Here is a 27,309-nt window from a genome sequence, read left to right on the forward strand (position 1 = left end):
GTATGTCACTCAGCTCTGAGTATAGACTGCAAGGGGGTGGGGAATTGTTTTGGGAAGAACGAGGTGTGAAGCAATTCAGATGTTAACCTATCAGGATTTACCACAGTATGACTTGTGCTTTATTTTGCGGTTCACTATTTTCAGTTGAGCAACCTTAAATCAGAAACCGGGATGTGCCTGGGTCTTAAAGAGACACCAACATGTTGGAGGCGAAGTTGTGAAATTGCAGCCTCAGTGTCATCAAAGTGGTCGTTTCAGAGTTGCCTCATTCAGGACATGACAGCTTTAAGAGCTAGTTATTTAAGAAAAAGGAGCCTCCCTTTTGTCTAGCAGGTCCCACACACACACTCTCTCTCTCTCTCACACACACACACTCTCTCTCTTTTTTTTTCTCTCTCTCTCTCTCCCCCCCTTCTTGTGTGTCTCTGTGACTGACTCTCAGCAACATCACAGTGTGGAAAGGGGAGCAAGTGAGAGGGACCATGTTCAGTTTCTGTGCGGAAGTCATTCTCCTCTTTTCAGGTAAGAAATGGCACAATTTTGTTCCCCTTCTAATTTTACAATTCAGGAAATGTTTCAGTCGGTGTGCGGCAGTGTTTCCGAGAGCTGGGGATCTCACTGGGCAACCCATTGTGTTAGTTCTGTTTGGATTCTGTGAGCAAGCATTCCAAAGGACGAGTCTGTACCTGTGTTTGGGCACCCTGCGCGTGTGTGTGTGTGAGAAATCAGAGCAGCTTCATTAACTTGGTAAAGGCAGAAATCCTGTGTCCCCCTCATTCAGCCCCTTGTCCTGCAGTTCTCCAGAAAGTGACTAACTCCTCAATGGAGTGAAGTCCCTGAGTGACCTGGACAAAGTGGAACTGTGCCGGGATCGAAACAGGATTGAAATCCCCAGCTCCAGAGGAGGAAGCAAGTTTATCAGCAAGCTCAGGTCAGAAGTGCAGCCCTCCCTCACTCAGGCAGGTCAATCAGATGGGACAATGTAACCTGGAACAGGGGTCCCTTCCTGTCCCGACACCAGGAACCTGTGCCTGGGGTCGCCCAGACTCTGTGGGGAGGATTAAAGTTGATTGTTGTTGACAGAGCTGCCTGTGAGCAGGGCTCACTGTTGAGTCTCACAGAAGTAGCAACAGCAACAGTTAATGCTCCTGATTCAGTAATCTGATTCCAGGGGACAGTCAAAGGAGCACATTTTCCTCCTTGATTCACCGATGGATGGATTTTTGCAGGGCACCAGGAGCTCCTCGAATCCAGGCTGGTGTGAGTGCAGAACCTTTCAGTGTGCAGACCTGTGGGGATAACAGCTACTCAGGAGGGGCTCAGTGATACCGCAACCACCCCTTCCTCACCTCACCCCCCCCCCGCCCCCCCGGCCAAGAAAATCAGATCAAAGCCCAGAGACTGAAAAAGTTGTCTTTCAAGGTGGATCAGCAGAGATCTATCTCACAGCCTGCTCAGCGTCACCACAACCTGAAGCTGTTCACAAACAGGGAGGAAGTCATGTCGAAAACATTACAGCAAGCTCCCACAGCCATCACTGTGATCATCCAGTCACAGAGATGTAGAGCATGGAAACAGACCCTTCGCTCCAACTATCCATCCTGACCAGATATCCCAACTTAATCGAGTCCCATTTACCAGCACCTGGCCCATATCCCTGCAGACCCTTCCTATTCATATACCCATCCAGATGCCTTTTAAATGTTGCAATTGTACCAGCCTCCATCACTTCCTCTGACAGCTCATTCCACACACGCACCATCTTCTGCATTAAAAGGTTACCCCTTAAATCCCTTTTATATCTTTCTCCTCTCACCCTAAACCTATGCCCTCTAGTTCTTGGCTCCACCACCCCAAGGGAAAAGACTTTGTCTATTTATCCTATCCGTGCCCCTCATGATTTTGTAAACCTCTATAAGGTCACTCCTCAGCCTCTGACGCTCCAGGGAAAACAGCCCCAGCCTGTCCAATCTCTCCTCCCTATAGCTCAAATGATCATGATCGGCTCCATGGTAACTGGATTGATCGATGATATGAGTCGAAGACCTGTTTCAAACATTCCTCTTCCCTTCAGAGAGGGGAGATTTTTTCCATAGACAGGACCCGCTTGAACTGACCACCTGAAAGACAGCTCCTCTGACAGTGCAGCACTCCCACATCTTTATCTCTGATTGAGAAAGAAACAGGTCATTTTGGAACTGGTCTGAGCAGTAAAAGCTAGCGGGAGGGGCGCAGGTGATTTACTGTTGGTGGTTGGCCGAAGGAAAGTCCCATGGGTGATTGGGGACGGGAATTAACTACTCAGTGTCAGTGTGATAGCAGTTCCAGAGGGAGGGCTCTTGTGCACTGGTAATGTCTCTACCTCTGAGCCAGGATACCCAGGTTCAAGTCCCAGCTGCTCCAGAGGGGTGTCACAACATCTCGGAATAAGCTGATTGGAAAATGCAAACCGTATCAGGAGCATGGACAAGTGCTTGCAAGGAGCTGTGAGACTGAGCAGTCCATAAACTCTATCCCCAGACAAAAGCTTCCAGCTTGGAGTCTGATTGAGATCTTAGTGGTGACCCTCTGACAGGGCAGCACCTGCTCACTGTTACACAGGAGCATCAGTGTGAATCTCGGAGAGAGAGGGAGGGGGTTCAAACCCCCCCCCCAAGTTTACAATTTGTAGATGTCGTGAACAAGACACAAAACTAAGGAATGAGCTTCAGGAAGATATCTCTGTTGGACGATTCTAAAGAATTGCAGATGCTGGAAATGATAAACAGGAACAGAAATTGCTGGAGAAGCTCAGCAGGTCTGACAGCATCTGTGGAGAGAAATCAGAGTCAACGTTTCAAGTTGAGAACTGATGGTAACTTGGAAAGAGTTGATTTTACGCAGAATACAGGGTGGGGGAAGTGGTGAAAGAGTTAACGATAGGTGGAGATACATCCCAAAGAAAGAGGTAAGCAGTTAGACAGATGGAAAGGTGGCGAACGCTCCTGCGAGGATATTGTTGTTGGTTAAAGTATTTCTGCACTCAGACAGCTGCAGGGAAATCGACAGGTCTGCGATCGATCACTGTAGGTTCAGCTGAAGACCATTGACAATTGAGAATCGCTGATGAATCAGACTGATTTCACAGGCTGATTCATCCTGGAAGGTATGACTTGCATTGAGACAGCTCCATTCACGTCCTGTAGTGTCCCGTAATGTTATCCCCAGGTCACATCCGGAGTGATTATAACAGGTGACTCAGTCCATCAGGGTGTTGAATTTGCTGTTACCTGTTTGTTCTATGTGTGTGTGTTTGGGGAGGGGTCTAATGAGAGGTGACTTCTGTACATGTTTCCAGATGTTTCTGACATGATGATTAGCAGGACCCACCTCAGTTCCTGGTCTCACGAGATGGTACATCTTCCCACAGAGTGCCCATGACATGATGGGTGGTGCTTTTTGCTGACAACCCCAGGATTAACCCTTTCAGAGCTGTTTGCCCTGCAGTTAAAACTGAAGGGAGACGAGAGGCAGAGTGGTCTTGGGAGAGATGCGCAGAGACTGGGGCTCACACTTGGCCAACCCTGGTGGAGTGATTCCACATGGACAGGCCAGAATTGGAAGGGTGCAGTGATCTCAGAGGGTTATGGGGGGGGGGGGGGGTAGGTTTCTGAGATAGAGGAAGCTTCCAGACCCAGGGAGAGTTGGAATGAGAATGTGAACATTGCAGGCCAGTGAGTCCATCCCACAAGGGGAGCTGTTCCTTGCTCTGGTTCCTCCACTTCAAGGAAATGAAACTGTCCACTGTCTGCCTCAGCCATGGAAACAGACCATATACACCTGAAAGGGAATTCTGTCACACTGTGGGAGGATTGATGGCTGCAGGAGAGCGCCCGTTAGATCAGCTGCTATCAGTAGAGTCAGGAGAGGGGGACGGATGGACAGATAATGGATTGACGTCACGTTCATGAGGGACAGGCATGAGGGTGGGGCTCAGACTGCAGTGAGATAGACAGGCTGTTTGTGAATGGAGGAGCAAGCATGATGGGCTGAATGGCCTCCTGCTGCTTCAAACTACTGTCTTCCAAAGGCTCTCACTTTGTGTATGTTTGCCAACAGCTCTGTGTTTGCATAGGTCTCTCCTTGGCACAGATGTGAAGGAGCTACTGAGGTATGGGCTAGTATTGAAGGACAGGCCATTTGTTTGGGAGGGTAGTGAGGTCCTGTCCCAGTTTGATAGCTACTGAGCATTCCCAGGAGCTGGGAGGCTGGGAGTGGGTTGGAATGGTGATGCTCAGTGGTCAGGAGCAGGAAGCTTTGGTCAATGTTCCCTCTCTCTCTGTATGTGTGTCTCTATCTCTCTCTGTCTGTCTCTCTCTGTAAACCCTGACCTACATGAGAAGGTTCCTCAGGACTTTCCCTGTGACCTTGAACTCTCTGAATCACCAGTGCAACCATCAGGGTTTCCATTCGGGTGAGTGAGTCAAATTCTCTCCACCCAGACTTGAGGAAACTGACACCAATCAGGCTGACAGTGGGGTCTAACACTGATGCCCCCTCTCACTGGCATTCAGACACAGTGCAATGATGCAAGCCCTCCCTGTATCACAGCTCCTTCTCAGAAAACCTTCTCCCTCACTGTGCCTTGGTTAGACCTGTGGCCGCTGTCATTGTCTCAGGCAGATTGTAACGGACTCATCCCTGAGCCTGAGGAAATTGACTGATCATGGGTTCACTCAGCTGTCCAAGCAGGGAGGTGATTTCCTGGTAATTTCTGAGAGGCTTTCGCACGATGGAGCCTGGGAGATGATTGGCCTGTAACTGACTGCAGACTCACTGAGCAAAGAGGCCAAGTCATCTCGCACTGAGCTGAGGAAGGATTGCCCTCTCGGAGGTGGGGTGGTAGGGGCGAGTGTGGTATCAGCCCAGGGGACTGCAGCATCTTCAAGGCACAGAGCAGGCAGGGTTCCTGGGGATCGAGCTGTTGGATTCCTGAATATTAGTGAGGAAAGTCTGTGGGACCGTCTGATGCACCCTGGTCTCACCACTCCAGTCTACATCCACTTCCTGCACTCACAGCTTTGTGTGGTGGGCCAACACTTCCTACCCATACCTTACTGTCCCAGGGGGAGGGGCTGGGGGGTGGATTGCTGCTTCCTGAACTGCTGTAGTCCATGTGATGCAGGACAGTGAGAGAGATGGGGATGGAGTCCCACAGATATTAGCCCAGTGACAGCGGAGGCTGAGCAATGGCTGAGGAAGCTCGAGAGGTGCAGAAGAGGGTGGTGCTGGAGTGGAAGGGTTTCCAGAACATTGTCTTCCTGCGGGATCCTGCCTGTCCCCTGCTCATGGGAATTAGTTCATTGAATCCTGGCTGAAGAATGAGATGGGTCAGACTGAATAAACACAGAGCTTCCTGCAGCTTTGTTCGGATGGCCAGAGTCTGAGATGGGAAGTCCCCAACTTGACGAGGCAGAACTCGGATGAGATCATGAGTCATTGGGCTACCAGTGATCTCCAGAGATTTCTGTTGTCAGGAGCTGAACTTGTGATGCCAAGCTCTGGGGGTGTGGTAATGGATTTACTGTCAATTTCAATTACACCTCTCACTATCTCTCTCCGTTGTTCCGTCCTTCCCACCTAATCCCTACACCTCACACTCACTGCCAACACAACACTGTCCAAGACATGGAACTCATTGACTGACTGTTTCCTCAGGAAAATCTTAGTTTTGAATATTTCCCTTGAGCGATGTTGGTGGAGGGCACCATCTGAAGGGATTTCCTGACACTGTTGGGCTGTCAGTGATTGTCAGAAATGTCCTACATCCACCAGAGAGCATGGGAACAGTTTTAATGTCCTACTTAGGGATAAGACCTCCAACAGTGCAGCACTCCCTCAGCACTGACCCTCCGACAGTGCGGCACTCCCTCAGTACTGACTCTCCGACAGTGCGGCGCTCCCTCAACACTGTCCCTCTGACAGTGCGGCGCTCCCTCAGCACTGACCCTCTATTGGTGTGGCATTCCCTCAGCACTGACCCTCCAACAGTGCGGTGCATCCTTAGCACTGACCCTCCGATGGTGCAGCACTCCCACAGCACTGACCCTCCGACAGTGTGGCATTCCCTCAGCACTGACCCTCCGACAGTGTGGCACTCCCTCAGCACTGACCCTCCGATAGTGCGGCGCTCCTCAGTACTGACCCTCCGACAGTGCGGCATTCCCTTAGCACTGGCCCTCTGACAGTGCCCACTCCCTCAGCATTGCCCCTCCGACAGTGCAACACTCCCACAGCACTGACCCTCCGACAGTGCAGCGCTCCCTCAGCACTGACCCTCCGACAGCGCCCACTTCCTCAGCACTGACCCTCTGACAGTGTGGCATTCCCTCAGCACTGACCCCCCGACAGTGTGGCACTCCCTCAGCACTGACCCTCCGTCGGTGTGGCATTCCCTCAGCACTGACCCTCCGACAGTGCAGCACTCCCTCAGCACTGACCCTCTGACAGTGCGCACTCCCTCAGCACTGACCCTCCGACAGTGCAGCACTCCCTCAGCACTGACCCTCCGACAGTGCGGCACTCCCTCAGTACTGACCCTCTGTCAGTGCAGCACTCCCTCAGCACTGACCCTCCGACAGTGTGGCACTCCCTCAGTACTGACCCCCCGACAGTGTGGCATTCCCTCAGTACTGACCCTCTGACAGTGCAGCACTCCCTCAGCACTGACCCTCCGTCGGTGTGGCATTCCCTCAGCACTGACCCTCCATAGGTGTGGTATTCCCTCAGCACTGACCCCCCGACAGTGCGGCACTCCCTCAGCACTGACCCTCTGACAGTGCGGCACTCCATCAGCACTGACCCTCCGACAGTGCGGCACTCCCTCAGCACTGACCCTCTGACAGTGCAGCACTCCCTCAGCACTGACCCTCCGACAGTGTGGCATTCCCTCAGCACTGACCCTCCGATAGTGCGGCGCTCCTCAGTACTGACCCTCCGACAGTGCGGCATTCCCTTAGCACTGGCCCTCTGACAGTGCCCACTCCCTCAGCATTGCCCCTCCGACAGTGCAACACTCCCACAGCACTGACCCTCCGACAGTGCAGCGCTCCCTCAGCACTGACCCTCCGACAGCGCCCACTTCCTCAGCACTGATCCTCTGACAGTGTGGCATTCCCTCAGCACTGACCCCCCGACAGTGTGGCACTCCCTCAGCACTGACTCTCCATCGGTGTGGCATTCCCTCAGCACTGACCCTCCGACAGTGCAGCACTCCCTCAGCACTGACCCTCTGACAGTGCGCACTCCCTCAGCACTGACCCTCCGACAGTGCGGCACTCCCTCAGTACTGACCCTCTGACAGTGCAGCACTCCCTCAGCACTGACCCTCCGACAGTGCGGCACTCCCTCAGTACTGACCCCCCGACAGTGTGGCATTCCCTCAGTACTGACCCTCCGACAGTGCAGCACTCCCTCAGCACTGACCCTCCGTCGGTGTGGCATTCCCTCAGCACTGACCCTCCATAGGTGTGGTATTCCCTCAGCACTGACCCCCCGACAGTGCGGCACTCCCTCAGTACTGACCCTCTGACAGTGCGGCACTCCCTCAGCACTGACCCTCCGACAGTGCGGCACTCCCTCAGCACTGACCCTCTGACAGTGCAGCACTCCCTCAGCACTGACCCCCCGACAGTGTGGCATTCCCTCAGTACTGACCCTCCGACAGTGCGACACTCCCTCAGTACTGACCCTCCGACAGTGCAGCACCCCCTCAGCACTGACCCTCCGACAGTGTGGCATTCCCTCAGTACTGACCCTCCGACAGTGCAGCACTCCCTCAGCACTGACCCTCCGTCGGTGTGGCATTCCCTCAGCACTGACCCTCCATAGGTGTGGTATTCCCTCAGCACTGACCCCCCGACAGTGCGGCACTCCCTCAGCACTGACCCTCTGACAGTGCGGCACTCCCTCAGCACTGACCCTCCGACAGTGCGGCACTCCCTCAGCACTGACCCTCTGACAGTGCAGCACAACAGACACTCTGGCTGAGGAACCAAGGGCACCAATGGTAATACACACACACATACAGACACTCAGTTAAAAATCACACACCAGCTTATAGTCCAACCGGTTTAATTAGAAGCACTAGCTTTCGGAGCAGTGCTCCTTCATCACTCAATTGTAGTGCTTCCAATTAAACCTGTTGGACTATAACCTGGTGTTGTGTGATTTTTATCTTTGTACACCCCAGTCCAACACCGGCATTTGCAAATACAGACACTCACACACACGCACATACAAACACACACCCAGAGAGACACACATGCTCACATGACTCTCCTGCTTTCCATCTCCCTGGACAATCTCCTCTTAAGGATACCAGTTTAATTTTGGTTAAGATATCAGCAGCTGAGCTCCCTGTTAATCTCACTTAATCTCTGCCATGAATTATGTCTCAGTGAGGCGAGGGGTTTGGAGCAAAGTGACTGCCTTTCACACTGCGAGCTGGAAATTTGAGCAGTGCCTGCTCTCAGTCCCCACACCTTGTTCAACCCTCATATTTCACTCAGTGACCATGCAACCAGAAGGAATTGCTCTCCCGTACCTGGTGGCATTGCAGGATGTGAGCTGCTGGCTGGTGTTAATTGATGAATTGATTGAATGACTCAATGGGATGGAGGAATAAGTGGTACTGGGGAGATGGACAGTGGGGCGGGGGGAAGGGACTAAGCTGCGAGCCTGAGTTGTTGGTAAACTCGAACCAACAGGTTCGGTTCTGAGTTGGCTGTTTGGTTGATGTTGCTGCATTATTGCAAATTGACTTTGATCCTCTAATATCGCAGAGTGAAACACAGTACGGGCTGTTAAGCTCTCAGCTCTTTGTTAATCCCCTGGGAAGACCAGTCTCTCTCATCAGTTACAAGCAGTACACAGTGCAGACATTTCCTGCCTGTGCTTTCTTTAAGAGAGTGATGTTTCCATGTCCCTTCCTTGGCCCATGTGTTCTCAGTGGGTCACATTCCCAGCTAAGTTCATGGATCTTGAAAAATGTCCAGATTCCAGAGGAGGAAGTGCTGGATGTCTTGAAAAGCATAAAGATAGGTAAATCCCCAGAACCTGATCAGGTGTACCCTAGAACTCTGTAAGAAGCTAGAGAAGTGATTGCTGGGCCTCTTGCTCAGATATTTGTATCATTGATAGTCACAGTGAGGTGCCGGAAGACTGGAGGTTGGCAAACGTGATGCCACTGTTTAAGAAGGGCGGTAAAGACAAGCCAGGAAACTACAGAGAGGTGAGCCTGATGTCGGTGGTGAGTAAGTTGTTGGAGGGAATCCTGAGGGACAGGATGCACATGTATTTGGAAAGGCAAGGACTGATTTGGGATAGTCAACATGGCTTTGTGTGTGGGAAATCATGTCTCACAAACTTGATTTGAGTTATTTGAAGAAGTAACAAAGAGGATTGATGAGGGCAGAACAGTAGATGTGATCTATTGGGCTTCAGTCAGGTGTTCGACCAGGTTCCCCATGGGAGACTGGTGAGCAAGGTTAGATCTCACGGAATACAGTAAGAACTCGCCATTTAGATACAGAACTGGCTCAAAGGTAGAGGGTGGTGGTGGAGGGTTGTTTTTCAGACTGGAGGTCTGTGACCAGTGGAGTGCCACAAGGATCAGTGCTGGGTCCCATACATTTTGTCATTTATATAAATGATTTGGATGCGAGCATAAGAGGTACAGTTAGTAAGTTTACAGATGACACCAAAATTGGAGGTGCAGTGGACAGCAAAGAGGGTTACCTCAGATTACAACAGGATCTGGACCAGATGGGCCAATGGGCTGAGAAGTGGCAGATGGAGTTTAATTCAGATAAATGCAAGGTGCTGCATTTTGGGAAAGCAAATCTTAGCAGGACTTATACACTTAATGGTAAGGTCCTAGGGAGTGTTGCTGAACAAAGAGAGTGCAAGTTCATAGCTCCTTGAAAGTGGAGTCGCAGGTAGATAGGATAGTGAAGGCAGCGTTTGGTATGGTTTCTTTTATTGGTCAGAGTATTGAGTACAGGAGTTGGGAGGTCATGTTGCGGCAGTGCAGGACATTGGTTAGGCCACTTTTGGAATATTTCATGCAATTCTGGTCTTCTTCCTATCGGAAAAATGTTGTGAAACTTGAAAGGGTTCAGAAAAGATTTACAAGGATGTTGCCAGGGTTGGAGGATTTGAGCTATAGGGAGAGGCTGAACAGGCTGGGGCTGTTTTCCCTGGAGCGTCGGAGGCTGGGGGGTGACCTGAGAAAGGTTTATAAAATCATGAAGGGCATCGATAGGGTAAACAGACAAAGTCATTTTCCCAATTTGGGAGAGACCAAAATGCAAGGGGATAGGTTCAGGGTGAGAGGGAAAAGATTTCAAAGGGACCTAAGGGACAACTTTTTCATACAGAGGGTGGTACGTGTATGGAATGAGCTGCCAGAGGAAGTGGTGGAGGCTGGTACAATGACAACTTTTAAAGGTATCTGGATGGGTATATGAGGAGGAAGGGTTTGGAGGGATATGGGACTAGATGAGATTGGTATATTTGGTCGGCATGGATGAGTTGGACCGAATGATCTGTTTCCGTGCAGTACAGCTCTGTGACTCAGTAGGTGGTGCTCTCAGCTGGGTTCAGGGCTCCTGTCAGCAGACTTCCCTCCAGCCATGGAGTATCACCCCTCCACACAGGTCCCCAACTCCTGAAGAAGGGCTAATGCCCGAAACGTCGATTCTCCTGTTCCCTGGGTGCTGCCTGACCTGCTGCACTTTTCCAGCAACACATTTTCAGCCCCAACTCTGTCTGCAGACTGACCACCGACATGGGGTAGATGTCATGGTTTCCACCACCACTCTTCAAGAAAGAACTTCCCAGTCTTAGGGTTATCCTTAACTCTTCAACCAGCCTGCACTTTCCAGCCAGTTCGTGGACTGAATGGGATCTTACTGTGCAAGCATTAGGTGTCACATTGCTAGTGTGAGATGCCAAAAGCTGGGGTGCATCTCGAGGGAGTGAATATGGAGGGGATACAGACTGAAAGGATTCCCAAGCTTGGTGTCTTGCTGCCCCTGCATGATGCCCTGACTGGGGAAGTGCGGTTGATGGTGGGGGGGGTCAGTGAAACTGGACACCCCTTCGCTGTGTCCGATTGCGACTGTGATTTGGGAGGTCCGAAGCATTTGTCCGAGAGGAAAGTGGGCAGTGAAGGGAGCCTTACTGTCCACAGATCAACACCAAGACATCCGCTCTCACAGTCACACGGTCAGGACACAATGCAAGGATGCCAACAGCAGGAAGGGTGATGACTGTGATTGGCCAAGGTATTGTTGTGGAGAAAGCAGTATGAAATCAAGGCATCCCCCCCACCGCCCCACCCCACCGCCCCACTCTGGCTAGTTGAGAAAAGGTGCAAAGTTTGATCATGTCCCTTTGGTGTGGGAAAGATTAGGATCGGATGTCTATCACCTCCAGCAATGAGCCACGTAATGAGCTTCCCTGATGATTGCCCTCATTCAATTGTTTGTGTGACCAGTTGTGCGCTCTGGATTGTTGAGTAAGTGCTGCCCCATCCGTGTCTGTGGTGTGATTTGGGCCTGCAGAATGTGACAGAGCACTCAGCAACTGATAAAGGGGGTCACCTTGACCCCCTGATTACAGGGACACTTCGTCAGGAGATTGCGAGCAGAGAGCCAGAGGAGGAACCAAAAACCTGGTTTCTGCTCAACACACCATCGGAGAAGGTACTGAGGGGAGACGGTGGGAAATGTTTGAGCTGTTTCTGACTGCACTGTGGGGGAAATGGGGTGACATATTCGAGCGGATTGTTAGTGGTGAAACAGCAAGCTGTGGGGCGGGTGGTAGGATAGCACAATTTGAGTCGGCCTTTGACAGAGACAGCAGACACACGATGGGCCAAATGGGCTGTTTCAGCCCCAGCCGTTTGACACAGTGATGTTGCCAGGCCTGAGTGTTCACACGTGGCTTGTGGAAGTTCAGTCAGTGTGTGGAACGAAGTCACAGTAAAGCGAGGGTGTGTGCTGGGATGGACAATTGTAATGCAATGTCAGACTTATTGATTCTCTCCTCGTCTTCCTGCAGCCCTCGCCCTGACAGTCTGCAGCTCTCTGGAGAACAGCACCTCGACACTGACTGGTGAGTGAGTCCATGCTTCACTGGGGCCTGAATTGGGCTTGTGGGGATTGTCTCTTCTATCTGGACAGGAGAATGCCATTCAGCCCCTTTCTGAACACCTGGTTTGTTTCCCACCCTGCGTTCCTCAATAATTGAACTAGTGTTTCCCGACTCTGGTCTTGGGAATGTTAGGGGCTGCAGTTCCCTCACTCCTGTCCTGGGGCCCTGGGTTTAAATCCCACCAAGCTATAGCTGGGGGAATCTCATTGATATAGACCAGCCTGGAATTGAAAGCAAGCCTTCGAGGAGTCCGGAGTGTGGTGCTGGAAAAGCACAGCACCTCAGGCAGCATCCGAGGAGCAGGAGAGTCCATGTTTCATCAGGAATATTGTCGTGGAAAAGCCCTCCGATTGATCCGTGTCCTTCAGGGCAGGGAATTTGCCCATCTTCACTCAGTCGGGCAGCATCAGGAGGTAGAGAAGTTCTATGTTTCGGGTTGGAACCCTTCTTCAGGACTGGGGATAGGGGTGTAAGGGGGAGCTGCAGATAAAGGGGGGGGGCTGTTGTGAGTGGGAAGCTCAGAGTGAGTGGCAGCAATCACAGTCCTGGTGTTTGACAGTGAATCTGACCATCACAGTCCTTGGCTGTTCTCAAGTCTTGACAGAGCTGTTAATCCCCTCATTCCCACCTCAGAGAAACTTGCATTGCAGTAGCACCTTTGGGGTTTGCGCCTCCCCCATCCTATCCCCATTGAGAGTTTGGCCTTATGGAGCAATTAGAGGTCAGGAACTATCTGCAGGCTTCTATTGGTTCAGAAGTCATGTTATATTGAGAAACTAACTACTGCCATCCACCTGAGAGGTAACCAGAGGGTCAGAGGCCAATCTCTCTCTCTCTCTCTCTCTCTCTCTCTCTCTCTCTCTCTCTGTGTTTCCCGTGCCGTGTGCTCGCGATGGGAGGAGTCCAGGTCATGACCCCTGTTGAGTTGCTGATGGAGAAACAGGAACTCCAGTGTGACTGAGCAAGGCTGGTCACTGTCCACCCAGGGAGTGACTGAGTGAATGAACTGTCCTCTCCCCCACACCTGACCCCCAGTCCCAACTCACACTCAGATTTGGCACTGTGCCCGTTCCAAGAGGAGGCCATTCGTGCCATCTGCTCTGTGCTGATATCCATGTTCCTCTCCCAACCCCTTCATTTCACCCCATTGACACTGCCTTCTGTTCCCCTGTCCCTTGTGTTCAGCCAGTTTGCCCCTTTCACATATCCGCAATGTACCCTTTACCCAGCACCTGGAAGAGCAAACCCCTCAGACTGGCCACGCCATCTCCGAGCGAGATGTCTGTCTTCTCCAGAGTTGCTGACTAGACCGCTGTGTGAGTGCCTCCCTCAGCGTCAGGCTGGGGCTGAGACTGAGCAGCCAGTGCCCCCTTGCCCTCAGGTCTCCATGGTGGGTGTGTAAGCTGCCTGTGGGACAGAATGCCCGTACCATCATGGGCACAGAGTACTTGGTGTTAGCCCCAGGTGACAGCTGCAGAGCGGATCCAGCAAAGGCAGGCTGGATCATGACTGGCAGTAATAGGAGATTCCTGCCCCGCTCCCTCTGGGAATCGAAGTTTTGTTGTGATGGAGCTCTAGTATTACCTCCAGCCCTTGTGAAGCCCGCCGCTGTACAATACTTCAAAGGAGCAGCGTCAATGAATCAAATGTCCTGATCTTCCTCCACCCGAGTGGCCCTGGCACACCCAGACCTCGAGAGCAGTTTACAGGAGGTGACAGACGCTGGATTGATCAGAATGATACAGAGAGCTCCTGGAACATGGCAGAGAGATGGTGAACAGGGGGGCATAGGCAGGGGATGTTTCTCAGCTGGGGGGGAAGGGGGGTCACTGCTCATGGAGGTCAGTACAAGGTAACCTGCCCTTCCCTTGAGTTATGCCAACAAGCTGGCCATGTGGCGGACCACACTGGCTGTTGGCCGGGGAAGGCAGCAGAATGGACAGGTACTCTGCCCGGGCTAGAACATGGCAGAGAGTGTGTGACGGGGACGTCATTCATTTGAGTATTACACAGTGGGCACATTGGCCTCCATCAGAAAGGGGAATTGAGTGCATGTGCAAAGATGGCTTCCTACATCCAGCTCTGTTCCTGGGTATCGGGAACTGGTTTGGTCTCCTTACTCTGAGACCTGGCAGGGCAGGCTCCTCAAATCGAATCCCCTGGGAGTATTTGGCAGGACATCTCACCTACCGTTGAGAAAGGGGAGGCGTTGACTGAGTGATCTTGTCACTGTATTGTGTCCCCAGGCCATGTTCTGGGGACCTGCTTTCAAATCCTATCATGGCAGATGGCAGAATCCAAATTCAATAAAAACGTGGAATTGAGAGTCCAGTGATGACCATGAATCCATTGTCAATTGTTGGAGAAACCCATCTGGTTCAGTAATGTCCGTTAGAGAAAAAACTGCCATCCTTACCTGCTCTGGTCTACATGTGACTCCAGACCCCAGCGATGTGGGTGAGTGTGAACTGCCCTCTGGGTAATTCAGGATAGCCTAGCCAATGATGTCCTCACCCTGTGCATGAACATAAAACAACATGGACAATTCTGACAGGGTGGCTGGGGTCTCTCAGAGGGGCAGTCTGAAAGGTTGCTGATTCAGACAGACTGGAGGGGGTAATGATCCACAGTCTGACTGAATGGGAGAGCAGCTCTCATTCATCGGGCGAACGGCCTGCTCATGCAGTCACTGAGTCCTACAGCACGGAGACAGGTCATTCAGCCCTAACTGGTCCACGCTCACCCCATTTCCCTGCACTTGGCCCATATCCTTCTCATCCTTTCCTATCCGTGTATGTGTCCAAATGCCTTTTAAATGCTGTTAATGTAGCCGCCACAACCACTTCCACTGGCAGCTCATTCCATATACATACCACCCTCTGTGTAAAAAAAGTCGCCCCTCAGGTTCCCTTTTATTATTTCCCTTCTAACCTTAAAATGGTGCCCTGTAGTCCTCAATTCCCCAACCCTGGGAAAAAGACTGAATGCATTCACCCCATCCATGCCTCTCATGATCTCATACACCTCTGTAAGGTCTCACCCCACCCACTCTCAGTGTCTGAGGCTCAAAAGAAAAGAGTTGGGGGTCGGTCTCTCTCAGTGGGACACTGGGTACCAGCTGCAGTGAGCCAGGTTTGGCTGAAGCACGACCTGGCTCACAGACGGTGGGAAGTCAGCCCCTCCTGAAATCTCAGTGGCCTTGGGGAATTGGCAGTTCTGTTTGTAGTGTAGCCAGGCGTCGGCAGATCAGAGAGCCCAGGTACAGTGGTGTTGTCTGCCCAGAATCCGACAGCCAACTGGCAGCAGCTGCCCAGATAGGATATCCCTCCACCCCCGCCCCCGGTCCCTGAGAAACCCTCTCTCATATACAGGAAACAAAACAGCAGCAGCATGCTCTGACCATACAATGGCAGCTTCACCAAGGTCTGAAGGTGACAGGTGTGTACTTTCTGTGCAGTGATATCTGATCAGCCTTTTCATCCTGTGTACATTCCAACTCACCAAGGCCCTGATTAAACCAGGAACCAGACTGACTGCGTGACGTTCTGAGGGAGAGAGCTCAGAACGTGGGAGGTGTCCTTTTCAGCTCAGTCACATAACGCTGCATTAGAGACATTCACCTTCCAGACAAAGGCAGTCTCTCTCTCTCTCTCTCTCTCTCTCTCTCTCTCTCTCTCTCTCTCTCTCTTTCTCATACAGCACCTTCACATTCCAGCACCAGTCTGAACTGGAGTGGGGATGCAGTGAGAAGAATGGAATTGATGTGGCAGCTTGTGGCATCCCCTGCAGTGGTGCTGGCTGCTCTTCCTTGTGGGGCATTGGCTATCCTTTGTTTTTTCAGTTGGTGCTGCTCTCTCTGCCCAGGTAGCTGACAGGGATATCAGGAACTGCGAGGGTCTACACACACACACACACACTGTCTCACACAAACACACTCACGCAGAGTCTGAGATCTCCGTCTTCACCTGCTCACTGGGATCCCACCCACCCCCGCCTGAAATCGCAGAGACGTGAACACCAGAGCGAGAGATCAGAGGGCAAGGTTTGTGGCGAAGGGGGCAGCAGATTCTAAACAGAGAACTTAGTTCTCTCAAAGGGTTGTGAATCTGCGGAAATCTCTGCCCCAGGGTGTGGTGGATGCTGGGGCACGGAGGAGGTAGAGTTTTAATGAGGAATGAGTTGAACAGTTATGGGTAGGACAGTGGAGTTGAGGCTGAGATGAGATCGGCCATTGATGGTGTTAAATAGCAAAGCAGACTGGATGGGCTGAATGGTCTCCTGCTCCTGGTTGCTCAGTGCTGATGTCGGTGAAGATCAGGAGGCCGTTTCTCTGAGAGTGAGGGAGAGAGAGCACATCGTGAATTGAGTCCTTCCTGAGGCACCTGCAGCACTGAATACAGATGGAGTCTCGTAGTGCTGTCTGCTCCTCCATCTGTCCACATGAAGCTTACAAGCAGCTGCAGGAAGAGCAGAGAACTCTCACTGCTGGCTCATGGGCCAGCCCTTCATGTAGACCTTAAACCAGAGAGATTAGCCCCATCAGTGTCCTGTGGGCAAGGCACTCTCTCTGTGTAACGTGGTTGGCCTGTGAGTGCCCACAATGGTGTGAATTTGTTCAGGATTGAGTGCACATTCCACTGTGCTGTGGGCTAATGGGAGAGCACAGCATGGCTGTGACACTGGATCCATCAGGAGAGATTCACCAGGGTGTGGCCGGGTGGGGAAGGGCTAAGGATAGGCTGGGGCTTCTTTAACTGGAGTGTAGGAGGTTGAGGGGTGACCTGATCAAGGTTTATAAAATAATGAGAGGTATAGACAGGGTTAATGGTAATTGTCTTTTCCCGAGGGTGGGGGATTTCCACACTAGGGAGCACATTTTTAAGGTGAGAGGGCACATCTTTTACCCAGAGGGTGGTTTGTGTGTGGAGTGAACTTCCTGAGGGAGTGGCTGATGTGGGGACACTTACAATGTTTAAAAGACATTTGGATAAATAGAGGAATAGGAAAGGGTTTGGAGGCACATGGGCCAGGAGCAGGCAGGTGGGACGTGTTTAGTTTGGGATTATGGTCAGCATGGACTGGATGGGCCGAAGGATCTGTTTCCATACTGTGTGCATCTGTGAGTTGTTGGTCATTGTTCCTGTACTGGGCGATCTCTCATTGTGAGCTACCGTCTTGGTGCTGTCCCTGGCTCAAGACCGTGTGCGAGAGTTTCCCGACTGGAGCGGGTGGGCCCCAGTTACCAGGCCTATGATGTACGCACCCCTCCTTGTGGTCAGGGGCAGCCTGTCAGGAACCAGACTCCTGTGGGAAGAGGGGGGAAGAGAGCGCGCGGGCCTCCAACGACACTGACTCCACTTGGCGGTGTCTCTCTCTCTCTCTCTCTCTCTCCAAGTCCCAGAGTGAGGTTTGAACCAGGTTCCTCTGAGGCTCTGACTGGCCTCTGAAGCCTGAGCTTGGGAGATGGTGCAGACCAGGAGAGTAGGAGGCTGCTGAGGGTGCCTGAGTATATAACTGAGTGGCTGTTCTCTCCTGTCTACCTGCAGATCCTCCTGTGGCAGCTGCTGTCCGTGCACATTTTGAGGAGTGTCCTTTGTCTCACAGACACTTCTGTTTCCATGGCACCTGTCGGTTTTTGGTGCAGGAGTCTTTGGCGGCTTGTGTGTAAGTGGGTTTAGATCTGGAAATCCTGGGAGTTGGGACTGGGACCTTTCAGCCTCTTAATCACATAGGGTTGTCTGATGGTTTCACCTACAACAAAGAAACCGAACAAACAGACCATTCAGCCCCATAACCGCCTCTGCTGGTCCATCTGATCATGGCAGAGCTTCCATGATCTTGCACACAGAACCCCTGTCCTTGACAGCAAATGTAGGTCCTGTCTCCTCAAAGCTTCGTCAGTGCCACTGTCAAAAAAAAACTCACAAATCCTTCATATTGTCTTCAAACCAGAACACCTCGCTGTCTTCCAACAGCCAGGACAGTCCCACTCCACATACTTCCCCCTCAACTCCATATTCTCTATGAGAAAGTACACACAGTCCTTTCTGATGTTCTCTCTGTACCTACACAGTAACTGAGGACATTTCCCAGGACACTCCGATTCTGCTGCACTCCCAGACCGTCCCCTCTCTCTCTTTCTCTGTCTCTCTCTGTCACTCTTACTGTCTCTTTTTCACTCTGTCGCACTCACACTCTCAGTCTCTCTCTCTCTCTCTCTGCTGATTGTCCCTAACCCTGAGAGCTCTCCCTGTTCACACATTGAGCCTGTTAGTCCCCTTTAGAAGCCCCAAGTGAGCCCTCCTGCCTCCTCTCTCAGACACTCACCACTCTGTTTGCGGAATGGGCTTTTTTGTTTGATTTGCCAAATCCCTGGAGCCTGTCCCCTCTGGTTCTGTGTTCTGGGATCAGTGGGAATACTCCACTCTGTCCTGGTTTTGTGTGTTTGGGGCTGGCTCACTCAGCTCACACACACTCACCCCAAACCATTTGAGAGCAGGAGCAGAGCCTTTCCTCTGCTCGGATTGAGAAGAGAGTGCAGATGTTGGTCACCCCATGCTCCCCACCTCCAGCCTGTACACAGGCTCCATCAGCTGCACAACAGTGACCATTCCCAGTCCCACACTGCATGAGGAGTTTGGGTTGGACTGTGACAGTTGGGTGGAGAAGCTGAGGTGATTCTCCAGCCAGAGAGAGATAGTGAAGGGCTGATTTTGTGAAGGAATTTTCCATGATGGAGTTCCCGTTGATCAGGAGATCCCAGGATCAAGTTGATTTGCAGAAAACCAGGGGCAGAATGTGATTTATTTGATTACACAGAGGGTTTGTTACATTCTGCAATTGGGAGGAACAGATTTTTCCAAAGTTTGGAAAGGAAGTGCAGAGCACTGGACATGGGATGAATTATTCCCAGTGAACTGCAGGGTGATGGGAAGAGAGGGAATGCTGGGTGGAATGTCTGTCTGGTGTACTTTCTCACCCTGAGTGAATATTTTTGATTGTAGCTGTCATACAGGGTACATGGGCTCCCGATGTGAACACGCTGACCTCCTGGCTGTGGTAGCTACACAGCAGAAACAACAAGCCCTCACTACCCTGCTGGTGGTCTCCATCATTGCCTCGGCTCTCCTGATAGCGGCTTGTGTCTTACTGCAGTAAGTACCGGGACTGGGGAGTCAGGGTGGGCTAGGGGAGATCTACTCCGTGCTCAGACCCATCAAGGAACCTATCCACAGCTGAGGGCTGGATCTGAAACCAGGCTTCTCAACACTTTTCAAAGAAGGGAAGAAATTGCATTTATATAGCAGCCTTCAGGTGCAGTCCCTGTGCAGGACGTGTTGGGAGGGAGAAGGATTTGGAATGGTCAGTGAGCTCACTTCCCCGGTTTTCGCCCCCCGTCTCTCTCTCTCTCTCTCTCTCTGTCTCTCTCTCTGTCACTCTTCCTCACTGTCTGGAAGCTGTCAGTGGCTGACAGAGGAACACTGTGATCCCGGCAGTGACAGTGCCTCTGTGTTAGGGGGTCACACACACTCGGTAAACGCTGAGCAAAGGAATCAATGCCACCAAAGCTGCCTTGGCATAGCGCCACCCTTACTGTGGTGACACCTGGCCCACACAGCTGCACAGAAATATGGATAAGCGTCAGAGGCGGGCAGGCATTCCCCAGTGAGAGGCCATTCAGCCCTTCAAACTGGTTCTGACTGTCCCCCTGTGTTTGTGAACCCCTTTAAGCTTTGTGTGTGACCCGTGGGGCCTGGTGCAGGGGGAATGGATTTCAGACATTGTCAGATATCCTGCTCACTGTTTCTGACTGAGTCCCCTCTGCCCCAGGCTGGCTGCATTATTCCCAGGATATCAACAATCCCTGTGGAAAGTCCAATCCCAGCATTCTGTTCAGAGCAGAGAATCCCTGCAGTGTGGAAGCAGGCTATTCAGTCCATTGAGCCATACCAAAGAGCATCCCAGCCAGACCCACCCATGTAACCCTGCATTTCCCACGGCCAATCAACCCGAACCTGCACATCGTTAGACTGTGGGTGGAAACCCACACAGACACAGGGAGAATGTGCAAACTCCACACAGACCAACAGCCCAAGGCAGGGATCGAACCCAGGTCGTTGGCGCTGTGAGGCAGCAGCGTTAACCACTGAGCCACTGTGCCATCACCTTGGAGTCACGACACATTGATTCAAACCTCACAGCAACCTGGAAACGACCAGACTGTGGTCAGAACCCCATCTGGTTCCCCCATGTCCTCCCAGGAAGGAACTCTGACCCGGTCTGGCCTACACGTGACTCCAGACCCACAGCAATGAGACTGACTCGACCCAGCCCAGCACACAGCTGAGTGTTTCAGGAAGACAGGGCATTGTGAGGGCTGGACAGTCAGCTGGGGTTCCGACAGAGGGAGTGTTACCTGTGTTAGTGTTGGCATGAGTGACCCAACTGTGTTTGTTCTCTCTCTCTCCCTCCCTCGCCCTCCCCCCCGGTAGTTGCTGTCAGAAGTGGAGGAAGTCTGAGCTGTGCCAACAGATATTCGCACGGCGTGAAGCAACCCTGCTGAAGAATGTGCCCCCCAGTGCTCAGGGAGACACAGGTAAGGAGATGACAGGCCACAAAGCCTCACTTCCTGTCTGTCTTCACAGCCCTGAGCCAATGAGACACCTTAGTCCCCCTTGGTCTGAAGCTGGGACCCCTGGCCAACATTGTGGGCACTGGCAGTACGGGAGTGCCACACTGTCACAGTGCCCAGTGGGATGGTAGGCTGATGCCCTGGCCCAGCCAGGATGGACAAGGGAGCAGGAGGAAGGGCTGAGACTTTCCCCTTCGCAATTACGTCATGGTCCCCTTGTCTTCTGGGATCTTGCTGTGCATGCATAGTCTCCCTCCACTTCAACCAGGACCTAGCTGGCTGGAAAGCAAAAGTCCCGGTCTGTCAGGGTCACATTCCCAATGGGAGATCCCGGAGTCGGTCTGTCAGGGTCACATTCCCAATGGGAGAGTCCAGGGCTAGTCTGTCAGGGTCACATTCCCAATGGGAGAGCCCAGAGTCGGTCTGTCAGGGTCACATTCCCAACGGGAGATCCCGGAGTCGGTCTGTCAGGGTCACATTCCCAATGGGAGAGTCGGGGGCCAGTCTGTCAGGGTAACATTCCCAACGGGAGATCCCAGAGTCGGTCTGTCAGGGTCACATTCCCAATGGGAGATCCCGGAGTCGGTCTGTCAGGGTCACATTCCCAATGGGAGATCCCAGAGTCAGTCAGTCAGGGTCACATTCCCAATGGGAGAGTCGGGGGCCAGTCTGTAAGGGTAACATTCCCAACGGGAGATCCCGGAGTCGGTCTGCAAGGGTCACATTCCCAACGGGAGATCCCGGAGTCAGTCTGTCAGAGTCACATTCCCAATGGGAGAGCCCGGAGTCAGCCTGTCAGGGTCACATTGCCAATGGGAGATAGTGGAGTCAGTCTGTCAGGGTCACATTCCCAATGGGAGAGTCGTGGGCCAGTCTGTCAGGGTCACATTCCCAATGGGAGCATCCGAGGCCAGTCTGTCAGGGTCACATTCCCAATGGGAGATCCTGGAGTCGGTCTGTCAGGGTCACATTCCCAATGGGAGAGTCCGCGGCCAGTCTGTCAGGGTCACATTCCCAACGGGAGATCCCGGAGTCGGTCTGTCAGGGTCACATTCCCAATGGGAGAGTTGGGGGCCAGTCTGTCAGGGTCACATTCCCAATGGGAGATCCTGGAGTCGGTCTGTCAAGGTCACATTCCCAATGGGAGAGTCGGTGGCCAGTCTGTCAGGGTCACATTCCCAATGGGAGATCCCGGAGTCGGTCTGTCAGGGTCACTTTCCCAATGGGAGAGTCGAGGGCCAGTCTGTCAGGGTCACATTCCCAATGGGAGCGTCCGAGGCCAGTCTGTCAGGGTCACATTCCCAATGGGAGATCCCGGAGTCGGTCTGTCAGGGTCACATTCCCAGTGGGAGAGTCCGCGGCCAGTCTGTCAGGGTCACATTCCCAATGGGAGAGTCGGGGGCCAGTCTGTCAGGGTCACATTCCCAATGGGAGATCCCAGAGTCGGTCTGTCAGGGTCACATTCCCAATGGGAGAGTCCGGGGCTAGTCTGTCAGGGCAACATTCCCAATGGGAGATCCCGGAGTCGGTCTGTCAGGGTCACATTCCCAATGGGAGATCCCGGAGTCAGTCTGTCAGGGTCACATTCCCAATGGGAGAGTCAGGGGCCAGTCTGTCAGGGTCACATTCCCAATGGGAGATCTCGGAGTCGGTCTGTCAGGGTCACATTCCCAACGGGAGGTCCCGGAGTCGGTCTGTCAGGGTCACATTCCCAATGGGAGCTTCCGAGGCCAGTCTGTCAGGGTCACATTCCCAATGGGAGATCCTGGAATTGGTCTGTCAGGGTCACATTCCCAATGGGAGCTTCCGAGGCCAGTCTGTCAGGGTCACATTCCCAATGGGAGATCCTGGAGTCGGTCTGTCAGGGTCACATTCCCAATGGGAGAGTCCGCGGCCAGTCTGTCAGGGTCACATTCCCAACGGGAGAGTCGGGGGCCAGTCTGTCAGGGTCACATTCCCAATTGGAGATCCTGGAGTCGGTCTGTCAGGGTCACATTCCCAATGGGAGCGTCGTGGGCCAGTCTGTCAGGGTCACATTCCCAATGGCGGCGTCCGAGGCCAGTCTGTCAGGGTCACATTCCCAATGGGAGATCCTGGAGTCGGTCTGTCAGGGTCACATTCCCAATGGGAGATCCTGGAGTCGGTCTGTCAGGGTCACATTCCCAATGGGAGAGTCCGCGTCCAGTCTGTCAGGGTCACATTCCCAACGGGAGATCCCGTAGTCGGTCTATCAGGGTCACATTCCCAATGGAAGAGTCGAGGGCCAGTCTGTCAGGGTAACATTCCCAACGGGAGAGCCCGGAGTCGGTCTGTCCGTATCCTATTCCCAATGGGATAGCCCGGGGTTGCTCTGTCATTGTCACATTCCTGTAGGTGGTGTTGATCTGATCTCTCTCTCTCTCTCTCTCTCTCTCTCTCTCGGTGTCTCGGACAGGAGTATGAAGAAAGCTGCTTTCCACCAAGTACAGGCATCCAGCTCTGAGCTCGCCAGTTTCCCCTCCGTATCCTGTCTGCTGTGCCTCAGCACTGGGACACACCACTCCTGTCTCACCTGCCGGTCAGCCAACGGAAAGCATCTTGTATATTGTGGAATTCTGCTGTTTATGTTTGTTTTTTGTTGTTGTGAATTAATTTATGGAAATATTGAAGTGAAGCCATCTCTCTGAGGAAGGGCAGAATGTAATTTATAGCTATTGAGACGTATCTGTGGGATTATTTGAATATTTAAGGATCAGAAAGGAACTCAAAAAGTTATATGTTAAACTATTTAAACTGAGACATGAAATAAAAGTTTTTTTTATTTAAATCGACACGTTTCTGTTGCATGATGTCGAGTCACGAGCCATGCTCTGTTTACAACAAACGGGAGACCCATCAGACAGTGGGGTCTCTGGGTTTGCCCATGTTTATTGTGTCATGACCCCCCCATGATCGTGGGATCTTGCTGTGCACCTTCAAGCTGTGGTCCTTCCCACAGTGACTCCACTTCAGAAACCCCATCACGACATGTTTGAACCGTACAGGGTGTGGGTGAGGCTGTGCCGGGAGTACAGAGCACTGTCGAGAATAGAGTGCTGCTGGAAAAGCACAGCAGGTCAGGCAGCATCCGAGGAGCAGGAAAACTGGTGTTTCAGGAACGGAGGCCTGTATGGAGTACTGTTTCAGCCCCGTGTTTAATGAAGGATGTGCTGACACTGGACACAGTTCAAAACAGATTCACTCGGGTGATTTCTGCGACACGGGGGGTGATTCCTGGGACACGGGGGGTGATTCCTGGGACACGGGGGGGTGATTCCTGGGACACGGGGTGACTTATTGAGGATGAGCCTTTCTTGATGAGTGTCTGGAAGAGTCTTCCTGAGAAATGTCAGACTGTGAGGGGGCCTGACAGGGGAGACCTTGAGAAGATGCTCCAGCAATGGGGGATGTTTTCAAACTGGGGACACAGGAGCAGGATTAGGGGACTCTCTTTTAACCTGAGAGGCAAAAGGAATTTCATCTCTTAGGAGGGCAGTGAATGTCTGGAAGAAATTGCTGGAGAAGCTCCGCAGGTCTGTGAAGAGAAATCAGAGTTAACGTTTCGGGTCCGGTGACCCCTCCTCAGAACTGGCGGTCACGTGATGACAGATGGCACTGACTGAGGATCTCAGGACGTGGCGAGAGAACGTCCCCAAGGTGGGCATGTCTGGAAGAGATGTGGCAGTGAATCCTCTGCCCCAGACAGTTGGGGAGGCTAGAGCAATGTAAACCTTTCAAGAGGAGACCCACTGATCTCTGAAACATTGAGGAGCTGGTACCACAGCCCGGATCAGCAATGACCCTGGTGGGGGCAGGCATGACGGGCCGAATGGCCTACTGCTCCTATTTCATCCGTTCTTGGAATGTCACATTGCAGATTTCCATCTGGGATTATGCCACAGTTACAGCATCACGTTCAGTTCAGGTCACCACATTCCCAGAAGGATGTGGAGGCTTTGGAGAGGGAGAGGGTGTGAGCTGTAAGGAGAGGCTAGAAAAATGCAGGTTTTGTTTTCTCTGGAGAGGCAGAGGCTGACGGGAGACTTGGGAGAAGTCAATAAATTTGTGAGAGGCACAGATAGGGTCGGTGGTCAGGATCCTTTTCCCAGAGATGAAATGTCTAAAACCAGGGAGCATGCATTTAAGGTCAGTGGGGAAAGTTCAAAGAAGGTGTGAGGGGTAAGGTTTTAACACAGAGGGTGGAATATGCTGCCTGGGGTGGTGGAGGCAGTTCCGGTAGGGTTGTTGAAGAGATTTTTCGATGAGCACATGAATGTTGAAGGTATGGAGGGATATAGACCAAGGGCAGGCAGAAGGGATGAGTTTAATTTAGCTTCATGTTCAGTACAGCGGTGTGGGCTGAAGGGCCTGTCCCTATGCTGTACAGTTCTGTGTAAGGTTGAGCTAGACAGGATTAGAAAGAGTGTTCACAGCACTGAGACCCCCTGATGTGGTGCTGATGGACACAGAGAAGGATTCACCATTCTGAAACCAGGCTCAACACTAGACTGTGCCTGGATCTTACCACCTGCACTGCTCTCTGCTGTGTTCCGGTCTCTGAATGAACCCCAACTCTTCAACGCCACAAACAATCACCATTCCCAGGGCGCATGGACATCACCTTCAGTGAATGTTCCTCCACTGTTCCCCTCGCCCAGCCTCCCATCCGGGGCTCCAGCTGAGGGTTCCATCCCGTGACCCAGCTGCTTCAGAGAGGCAGGCCCCTGGCTGTGGGACTGGAGTCACATGGAACCTGAGACTGGGTTCCAACAGCAGTGACTGATCAAGGTAGTTCCCCTGTTAGCTGGCAGCTCTGGGGTGACCCAGTCACTGAGGAAACCACGTTAGTGCTGTGTGACAGCAGAGGTATCATCATCTTCCTCCCTGCCCTGGCTCAGCACTGCACTGCTGACTCCCAGTCTCCCAGCTTCCCCCGATCTCCCAGAAGCCGATGTCCCCGAAGGAGAGGAGGAGGCACAACTCCTGTCTGGCTCGACACTGCAGGGAGGTCCTTGTGTCGCAGGAAAAGGCTGGAGTCCCCTCGTCTCCCCTCATCCCTGTGAACAGTCAGATTCAACAACAATCCCAGAAGTGGGGGGGGGAAGAGAAAGGACTGTCTGGTCTCTGTGTGTGAAACGGACAGGAGCATCTGCTGTAAAGTTGGTGTGTAAAAACGGTGACATTGTAAAGTGGGGAGAGGCATTGCGTGGTCCCTTTAAAGGTGGTGTTCTTTTCGGTGCTCAGAGTTAAGATGGATGTCTGAGCAGGGGTTTAAATCCCAAGTGTACACAGAGAGTGCCCACACTGAAACATTTTATATCAAACAGCCAAGCAGCACTTTTACCAGAATTGAGTCCATTAACATAAACCAAGCCCCCTTAGATACTGAAAGCCAATCAAATTTACATCTGATGGTGTTGACAACCTTGAACCAATTGGATTGTAAAGAAATCAAGAGGTAATCCAGGATATAAAAGATGCAGGCATTTGGAAAATTGGGGGAGAGCCAACTGTTACCTGAAGAGGTAAGAACATCCCAGCTCTCAGGGAGACAGTTCTCTCTCTGTTCCTGAAGGTACCTGCCCCTCTGACACAATCTTCCTGACATGATTTGGAGATGTCGGTGTTGGACTGGGGTGGACAAAGTTAAAAATCACACAACACCAGGTTAGAGTCCAACAGGTTTAATCGGAAGCACTAGCTTTCGGAGCGACGCTCCTTCGTCAGGTGGTTGCGTGACAATCTTCCTGACAACTGAATACAGTGGAGAGAAATGTTCAGAACAGAGGAAATTACCCAGGAAACATCCCTGACAGCAGATTCAGAGACAGGAGCAGATCAGAAGAGCTTTGAGAGACAAAGTATTAATTTATTGTTTTGTTATATAAATGGAAGTGGTATTTACTTAAACAGCGTCCTGTTAGAATCTTGTTTTATTCAGGAATAGGTAGTTACAGAGGGATGGTTCGGTTTGTTAGTAATCCTGTTAATTTGTTCATTGTTGGAATTAGGTAAATAGATTGTGACTTGTTGATTAGAGAGTGAGTGAAAGGATTTCATTTCATTTCATCACTCCTTGATAACATTGGGGGACAGGTAATGTTCATTCTCAGACTTCAGTATCAGACAGTATCAGATGAAGTGAGTGTCTCTGGGTGTCTTGGTGTTCATTATCAAAGGGGAATCAACCTCTGCTCTGTTACACATTGAAGCTGACAACATCAGGAATACTGCAGATGCTGAAAACCTGAAACAAACACACACACACACACACAGAGCTGGAGAAACTCAGGAGGTCTCGCAGCTTCTGTGTGGAGCGAGAGAGGGAGAGAGATCACGGATCCTGCCCTGAACTCCCAGGGAAGCCCCTGTCAGAGCTTCCCTTTCCTGTTCCCAGCCCTCCCCCCCCGCTGCTCTGTAACTCCCTGCCATTCCTCACCATCAGGCTGGGAGAAGGGAAA

General features: G+C 52.1%; 1 protein-coding gene across 1 annotated transcript; it reads left to right on the top strand.

The window, feature by feature from the left end:
• Positions 1 to 334: 334 nt before the first annotated feature.
• tgfa (transforming growth factor, alpha) lies at positions 335 to 23,630 on the top strand. Its single transcript, XM_087984252.1, has 6 exons — positions 335 to 522; positions 12,106 to 12,159; positions 17,745 to 17,862; positions 19,203 to 19,352; positions 20,691 to 20,794; positions 23,265 to 23,630. The coding sequence occupies exons 1-6, from the start codon at positions 483 to 485 to the stop codon at positions 23,270 to 23,272; spliced, it is 474 nt and encodes a 157-aa protein (XP_087840378.1). The 5' UTR covers positions 335 to 482; the 3' UTR covers positions 23,273 to 23,630.
• Positions 23,631 to 27,309: the final 3,679 nt, after the last annotated feature.

Source organism: Chiloscyllium plagiosum, unplaced genomic scaffold (genome assembly GCF_037043375.1).
Source record: "Chiloscyllium plagiosum isolate Xiang-an unplaced genomic scaffold, Cpla_swu_hap1 HiC_scaffold_48, whole genome shotgun sequence".
Lineage (NCBI taxonomy): Eukaryota > Metazoa > Chordata > Chondrichthyes > Orectolobiformes > Hemiscylliidae > Chiloscyllium > Chiloscyllium plagiosum.